General features: G+C 37.7%; 1 protein-coding gene across 1 annotated transcript; it reads right to left on the bottom strand.

Annotated features, from left to right (window-relative positions):
• Positions 1 to 1039: 1039 nt before the first annotated feature.
• On the bottom strand, positions 1040 to 8176 carry LOC147494040 (F-box/FBD/LRR-repeat protein At1g78750-like). The gene is made up of 4 exons (XM_086566966.1): positions 7882 to 8176; positions 6893 to 7762; positions 2102 to 2260; positions 1040 to 1727 (listed from the first exon to the last, which is right to left on the bottom strand). Exons 2-4 carry the CDS (start codon positions 7754 to 7756, stop codon positions 1428 to 1430), a joined length of 1323 nt encoding a protein of 440 aa, XP_086423092.1. The 5' UTR covers positions 7757 to 7762; positions 7882 to 8176; the 3' UTR covers positions 1040 to 1427.
• Positions 8177 to 8966: the final 790 nt, after the last annotated feature.

Raw genomic sequence — 8966 nt, 5'->3', positions numbered from 1 at the left:
TTTTGGTCTAAAACAGTGAGGTGTTGGTCAATTCATCTTGTCCATTTTCGTATATCCTATCTAAGTTTCTAAAAGATGTGAAAAGAGAAACAAGGAACAACACTTCCTAGATTTTCATCAAATGAGGAATGCCTTTTTTTAATGATGAATAATCTTTATTAATAAGTGGTGCAGAAGCACAGAGGTACATAGCTGTGAGTGAGAACCTCACAAACAGAGGCTTACAATTTACGCGGAGCCAACACTTCTAGAGGATCCCCTGATGACGAGGCCAATTAAGCACCAAGTCTTTGAAACAGTAATTGCTTCTATGGGTAGATACCGATAACCAATACCATAGAGTTCCTTTCACCTCCAAAACAGATTTGGGAAAATGCGATTGTTTCTTCTCCTCCATAGTACCCAGATTATAGCATAAGGTAGTAACCTCCATAACTTCGCACCAAAACAACAGCCACCCCTTCTCGGCCAATTTGCAAGTAAATCTTGTAATGACTCAGCACAAGCAAGCGTGGGAAAGCTCACGCCATTGGTTGCATGAGTCGCGACCAAAGTTCTAGTGCATAGGAACAATGCAGGAACAAATGGTATATGTTCTCATCAAGCGTGTTGCACAAAGAGCAAGTGAAGGAAACCATAGTGCCTCTATATAAGAGAGTATCAGCAGCCAAGATTGAGCCAAGAGTGGCTTCCCATAGGAAGATTCTCACCTTCAGAGGTAAGCGCATTTTCCAGACCAACTTCACAGGGTAAGAAACATGTGTTAAGTCCGTGTGATAAGTTTGTAAGGCTTTGACGTAGCTGATCGGACCTAGGTTATGCAAGCATGTGACTCCATCTTTTCAAACATTTGAAGTACACCCATTGCAGCAGCACTAGCACAGAATGAAATAATAGAATCGAAGTACACTCGATCTCTAATATTTACGAAGAAAAGTAGAACAAGAAGAATATGGAGGCCGAATGGGATGCCACCATTGACGCACAGTACGTCAATAATTCCAAAAACAAAATGCAATAATAGATAACGATAGTAAGCTACAGAAAAACAAAACAATACGAATATATTCAAAGCACAAAATGGAAGTCCTACAAGATGGGTCAATTCTGCGACCAAAAAAAAAAGCAAGACAGATAGATACAAAAAAAAAACATGAAATGGAATGGAATTCCCACTACATAGGTGAATTCTTCGACAACTGACACATAGGTGAATTCTTCGACAACTGACAACTAAAAGAGCGCCATGAATACAATTCAAGGGTGGAATCACCGGATCACTTCAGGGGGTTTGGGCAATTGAATATAAATCTCCATGGCATAACAAAACATAATCCACTAAAAGAAAGAGACTCCCTGGCGGTTGATTAAAAGGTCGTCTCATAACAAAATATGCAGTCCAAAAGACAAACCAATACCATGGATGATCAAGCTCCACTGTTCAAGTGAAAAAGGACTGTTAGGTTGGAGGAAGCTTTCGGTAGAGACTGTAGATTCTTACTAATCTTTGCCAATCTATTCACTTTGTCCATTGACAATGCCTTAACTGTGGTTATGGTCAAGTTCTCCAATAGTGGTGCATTTTTCAACAATAACTCAAGAAACACGAGCTCATTTTGACAACCTTCAAGATTTTTGATCTCGATTGATTTCAACTTGCTGAAGGTGTAGTGGAACCCCAAATGCTTTCCCCAATCGACGTTCTTGTCTGCCGATTTGCTGTTTCCCTAATAGCCGAAATAAATGAGTGTTAGGTATCTATATGGGCTTCTAATAAGTACGTGTATATATATCAAGTCCTGGTGCTGGTATTAATATGGTCGACAATTGTTCCAAGACAAGCCTACATTAGGAGAGCACTTCTGGATACTATAGACAGCATGGTGCTCGGATACAACTATGCAAGAACCTTCAAACATAGATCATTGAAATGCTGGAAAAGAGAAGCTTATTCATGCTACTTGATCGAACACAGAATACCATAACATGCTATCATATGATGTTTTACAAAAATGACTTATTTTCAAAACATGAGTGACAAAAATAAATAATGTAAACTTTAACTTGAGTTGATATAGTAATTTTAAGCAGTGGTTAATACCTCGGTTCTCTCGAGCACAAGAGCTCTTATGCAAGATGAGTTTTCAAACAATATACTCAGAGCACTAATATGACCGTTGTTATGCCAATTAGTCAGCTTCAAATACCACAGATTGGGGAAAGAAGTAGCTTTCATCATATTTGGTAATTCTGCATGCATCTTCGGCAGTAAGAAGAAAAGAGAAACAACCAAGTTAGTTAATACTGCTTTCAAAGAATTTGACAAAATATTGCAGATTGAATAAGAGGAGAACTGTTAGTCCAAAGAAGTCCAAAAAAGTGTATACACGAAAGAAAATACAAGTTAACAGAAAATGGAGGAAGAACTATACATATATGCAATAGCAAGAAGATACACTTCAGCTAAGTGAACTGTTAGGTTGACCCCATACAAATATATGAATTTTTTTCCCCAACTTTTTTCATCAGGCCAACAATTTCTGATTAGAGCTTTAGTTGGCTAAAGGGTGCAAATATGGAGTAAAATCAGGAGATTTCAGAAAACGGATTCCAATTCGAAGAGTGCATAACTGCATGGCTCACGCTAGCCCGTCAATTTGGGATTTTCCTTGGGAGGTATCGGGAAGGAATTGGAATGTAATAATATTGATTCATACAGAAGAAAAGGTTCTCTATTGATAGGGATAGGGATAGGGATAGAGGAAGAGAAAAAAACAGAAGATTTCACATAGATGCTTGGTCAACAAGGATGTAAATATGTTACCGTAGAGAGAAGTTTTGAAAAGAATCTACATGTAATAGGCGCAGAAAAGTGTTAAAGAGTAGGAGTCTGCATGAAAACCAAAATAAATACAGACCAAAGCAAACCACACCATTAACCAGTTTGTATGGTTTCCACCAATCCTAGTTCGCTTCCTAGCTCTACAGGCAAATGCATCAGGTAATCGCACAAAAGATGACCTTATGAAAGGGCCATATGGGCTAATACACCTTGAGGCGTTCCAACAAGCCATTAGTGAAGACAGGTTGACATCTTCCGAAGATCTAAACAAGTTCCAAGCCATTAGGGTGGGTGTCTACCCCCTTGAGAGTGGTGTTTCAAAAAGTACATACAATATTCAAGAAGCTTTCCAAAAAACAATTTTAGATCAATTTTGCGGAATGGTGAGAACATTCGGTTCTACGAGGACGTCTGGATAGGCGAGAGACCTCTTTTAAGAGCTTTCCCTAGATTATATGCCCTATCTGATCATAAGAATTGCCAAGTGCGCTTGTTCATGAGGGAAGAGAATGGAATCATTGCTTGGGATCTTGGTATTCATACGGCTCTCTCTGACAGGGACATAGTGAATGTGGCTGCCCTCACGGAACTACTGGATTTTATTCCTTCAGTGAGACTGGGCAGAGATAAACAACTTCGGTTTTGTGACAAGAAAGGGAGATTCTCTACTAAATCCTTTTATTTTTGGCTTCGGTCCATCATTCCCCCTCCATGTCCAAGACCTATCCTAAATTTTCCTGCTTTAAACATTTGGAAATCCAAAGTCCCTTCCAAAATTGCTCTTTTAGTTTGGTGTAATCCTTTAAATCACATCTCTTCTTTATATAACCTTAGGAAGAGATGTGTCAAGGAGGTCTTTATAAACTTTTGTCCCTTATGGTTGAATGATGGTGAGTCTACAAACCATGTCCTCTTATGTTGTCCTTTCTCTTGGAGTATACGGAGTAGCTTAATTTGTGTGTTGAGTGTTCAATGGGTGTGTCTAGTTTCAGTGAAGAAGAGTGGATGCATTTGGAGTATGATACCCTTCTTAGTTATGTGGGGAGTGTGGTTGGAAAAGAATAGAAGACACTTCGGCGGTGAGGTGAAGACTATGGAGGACGTAGTAATGTTCATAAAAGGCCGTTTATTTTTCTGGTCTAAGGTGCATGACACTGAAGATATTTCACGGATTTTGTGTGTAGATGGGAGTCCTTTATGTTTTAAGCGTATGTTCTCATTTGTAAATGTCATGTTTATATTCTTTGTTTGGTTTTTTTCTCATTCAAGCTTTAGATCTTTGTACTAGTAGGACATCTCATCCTACTTTCTTTTGATTGGTTTTATATTAAAAGTAAATTTTAATTACCACCGATAAAAAAAAAATTACCACTGATAAAAATAAAATAAAACATATGCATATATCAAAGAATCCACAAACAAATGTTGGATGGATTCTTCAACTTCGACACACATTACACATCTCTTTACCACGAATTGCCCTCTTTTTCGTAGATTTTCTTTTGTAAGTGTTCTACCCCATGCCAAAGCCCAAAAGAAAAGGCAGACCATTGTTGGCACCGTCTGGTTGCACATTTTTTTTATAACTGACCAAAGTCTTACATATATCATATCACTCTTATCCTCCTCTGTAATATTACATAGCTTTGAATCTACAAGTGGAATGAAAGTACATTCCTCTTTCACATCAGTAGTTAGAGTAGCTAAGTATTTTCCTGCTCTGTTTGTTTCCCTATAAACATGATCAGAAGTTATGATGTCAAATTCTAGTGCCAGTTTCTGCATCTCCAAGACCAAGTTTTGACAATACCATGGCACATGTTCCTTAATGTTTATAGCATTTGTGGCCCTAAGAGAATTAGAACCACCAACACTTTTCGCACCAGAAAGTCCTTGCACTTCTGTAGACCCTGCTCTATAGCCTTCAATTCCTAGTACATTACCGATCTCGCTCCTCTCGAATCTTTATAGGCAAAAAGGACTTATCCTATTTCATCTCTAGCTACACCACCATATCCATGACTTTTCTGAGTTAAAGATCCATCTGCATTAAGCTTCACAAATTGGTGATCTGATTTCAACCATTTGCATCTCTTGCTCGCTTCTCTTTGAACTGTCCAAAAATCCCTAGCTTTGTCAGTAAGCTTCTTGATGCAGGTGTGTCTTCAACTATCTTCAAAGTGAGTTGCAGATAAACTCTCGTATTAGAAATGATTGAGTCTCAATTGTTGTACACTTCATATACAGGAAAGTATGAATTACCCAATTGTTGTTCCTACAGCCACTTCAAATCAAGTGTCTCATACATAGATTTTGGTTTGAAGGGTGCATCCCGATTAGCCCACATTCTTTTATCTTGATCCACATTAACCGTCAAAGTAGAGATCAATGAAATCCAAGACAAAAGAAAGTTAGTTCCCCAACAAAAAGTCCCGTGTACAAATCCCATGACTGGATATCTTCAAGATGCACCACTTACCCACTCTAAAACAGATTTCACTGGTAAACGGCTTGTGATTTATGACACCATGCCATAAAGCACACCCATGTCCTTTGTAATACCAATACCATCCTATATTCTCTTCTTCATTTGGTCTTGAGATTCTGGACCTCGTCAGGGAAACCATCAAGAGACAAAAAATGTGTCATCAGCGTTTTCGAGTATTGGGATAGGAGTACTACCGCTGCTAGAGATAATAATGTGTCATCAGCGTATTGGAGTATAGAGATTATAGTACTACCAGCTGGTGCCCAAGACCTTGTGATGAGCCCATTGCATTGTGCCTTGACAACCGCTTTTGTTAAAGCTTGAGAAACCAGCACGGAAAGGAGTGAAGAAGGGGTCCCCCCGCCTTAAACCTTTAGAACTTGTATAAAAACAACAGCTGGACAACCACTTACTGAATCAGAGAGGTGGACCGTTGAGACTTGAGAGGCAAGCTTTAAGACAGCTCACCTATTTTTGTCCAAAACCAAATCCAACAAATAAATAGTCAGGGAAAAACAACTGATGCTGTCAAAAGCTTTAGTAAAGTCAATCCTACAAATCAAAACCAACTGATGCTGTCAAAAGCTTTAGTAAAGTCAATCCTACAAATCAAAACCAGGTGGTCACCTTCTTCCCTCGAATCAATGGGTAGCCACAAGGACTTCGTCTTGAATCTGCCTTCGTTCTTTTACAGACTGTTGATAAACCCCGCTAAAATATTAATTGCTCTGAAGAGAGCTAGCCAAGGCCTTAGAATTAATTTTATATACTCTTCCAAATAAGCCATTAATTACAAAATCAAAGTAGAACCATATAAGAACGCAGCTCCATCAATCTTACAGATTACTGTGATGAAGGTGTTGTTGTGTCACCAGTTAAGGAAGCACTTATTATGAAGTTCTTTCACCACCTCCATGATGCTATCTTACATAAAGAACATCGCTTGTAAATGATCTTGGGGAAGTCGTCCGGGGGGGGGGAGGTTCCACGCCACTCAAGAGCGTCATTGATTCCATGGTAGTTCCATTTGAGGACCCAACTATGAAGGTTGTGTTAAAATCTGAAAACTGACCCGGACGAACGAAACCGCTGAACTGACTTGGACAATATGCGACTTCTTTAATTGTTCATTTTATCAAAAATGTGCACCTTGACTATGATTGCAAATTTTCCCTGAGACCGTCCTAAACAAAACTGTGCACAGCCCCAGGGAAGAATTTGAGACAAGAAAGTACTTAATATACAGTATAGGTGTAAAAAAAAATCTAAACGCACTTGGGCATCATTCATGCAGTTTGTACTGGCAATCAAAGAACAAAACTGTGAAACACAACAAATTGGAACTCGTATAAATCCTTGCAATTTTTATGGTAAGTTGGTAACCAAACCATGACAACAACGGTTGAAAAATTATGGTATTCTAAACATTTGTGTATGAAACACGATATGATACACATCAAGCTAGGCTTTTTCAAATTCTACAACTGGCTGACAACACAGGAAACTTCAATTCAATAACAAGAATATGTTATTCTCAAAAAAGAAATGGAACAAAATCATACCTGAAAAGCATGTGCTGATATTGTTAAAGTTTGTGCATGAACGAGTCCTTTGAGTAAAGTGTTCAAACGCCTTACAAGACCTCTCTTCTCCTTGCATACATTTAGTGTGTCAATGTGCGCATCAACTAGCAAAGACAAATCCCCCATAGAATATTCACCATACATATAACCTCTAAGATGCAGTAGTGTTAGATTCGGAGCGTGTATCTCGATCTTACAAGCATCGTTGTCATTATTGTCAATCACTAAGTACCTAAGTTTAGGAGCATGTATAATAATTCCCTCCAAATCAACACAACACTCTTCTAAACTCAAACTTTCCAAAGTCGAGCTATTTACATTAAACTCCTCTTCATCACTATGAAAACTAATTGATACCAATTTCAAAACCTTGACTTGTTCAGCTAAAGAAATTAGTGTGGACACAAATATCTCCGGTATCGCGCCAAGATGAATCTCTTGAACGTTAGATATTCTGACAACATTTATATAACCATCAAACATAATTGGAGGAAATTCTTCTTCCTCAAAGTCTTCACAAACTATAAGGCTAAATTTATATATATCTGAAGAATCATCCCGACCAACCAAAACCTTGTCCACAAAATATTGAAATGCCGATCCTGGATATTCATATTCATCACCTTTCCAAAACTCTTGACTTATGTTTATAGTAGGAAGAGACTTCCACATATATCTCCAGTTTTTTGAAAGAACACTCATCTGAATTAATTCCTTCATGTCGATAAAAGAGAGTATGTGATGGAGTAACTCTAGTGGTATTGAGATCAGCCAATCTGTACTTTCACACTTCTTCACCCTCTTGTCCATCGATGCCTTTGATGCCCTTGTTCTCATTTTCATAGAATGCTAAACAACAAATGTGAAAGAAATTAAAAACTAAACTCGTCCCATTTCATTTCTTTGAACAAATATGGCCAGAAAAATAATATTAAATAAATTAACGTGAAGGAATAGTATATACGTACATGCAACTGTTAAAGCGGAGGAGTCTTTGTTTCTTCTTCACTACGACGGCTCACGTGGAAACAGACAAAGTTAGAAGCCCTAGACTAGATTATACATATGAGTGTAGGTCTGGAAAGCCGAGCCCAGTTTTAAGAAGAGGTAGCCTCCTGATTCCAGGCCCCCCATATTTTTCGGTTTTCTTTTATTATATAATGACTACTGGGTTGCCAGACCATAAGAAGTTTCTTCATCATGTATTTTTCTACTTCAATATTAAACTAGGTTGGCCATTTGTATATTTCCATGTTATAAATTGAAAGGCCGGTGAAAACTGATTTACTGCTCAGTTTGTTTCAAGTGTTGAATGGCTGATTTTCAGGTTTGCCAACTTATTTATAGCCATTCAAAAACTGTAAGGGGTGTTTGTTTTTAGCACTTGCAAGTACACTTCCACTTATTCCAATTACCATTGTTTTCTTGGCGTTTAAGTGTTTGTTTTTCAGCTACTTATAAGTGGTAGACTATTTATTTGGTATATGCCTAAATCAAAGAAAGAAATTCATTTAGCACTCAATAAAGTAGCCCATTTAACAGATTTTCTCAATGCAATTTTGGTTTGAACTTCTTTTGCATGCAGTCTACTTTGCGTCAAGACACATGTCATCATAGGAGTTAAAGGTTAAAACTCTATTTTTTAAAAACATTATTGTTAAGTTTCTTGGAGTTCGGTTAAGTACATATATAGGGGGTCGGTTCAGGTCAAATTTGGGACTAAATCGATGACCAAATCAACCTTATCGATTTTCAAATATACTTAACTAAACCAAACTGACTCATAAACATAACTGATCCAAAAACTGACCGATTCAGTTCGGTTCGATCAGTTTTGTCAGTTCAGCCGGTTTTATACACAAACACCCCCCCCCCCCCTAGTTTTAACCATGACACATATACCCAAGAAACTTAACAATGATGTTTTTAAATAATAGAGTTTTAACCTTTAACTCCTATGATGTATATTTAATTAATTTAATTTAAAAATATATAAAAATCTGTCAGTTTGGATATTAGTTCGGCTGGAAATTAATTCGGTTCGGTTTGATTC

Source organism: Coptis chinensis, chromosome 6 (genome assembly GCF_015680905.1).
Source record: "Coptis chinensis isolate HL-2020 chromosome 6, ASM1568090v1, whole genome shotgun sequence".
NCBI lineage: Eukaryota > Viridiplantae > Streptophyta > Magnoliopsida > Ranunculales > Ranunculaceae > Coptis > Coptis chinensis.
Note: the sequence above shows the minus strand (reverse complement) of the source record. Positions and strands in the feature narration are given on the sequence as shown.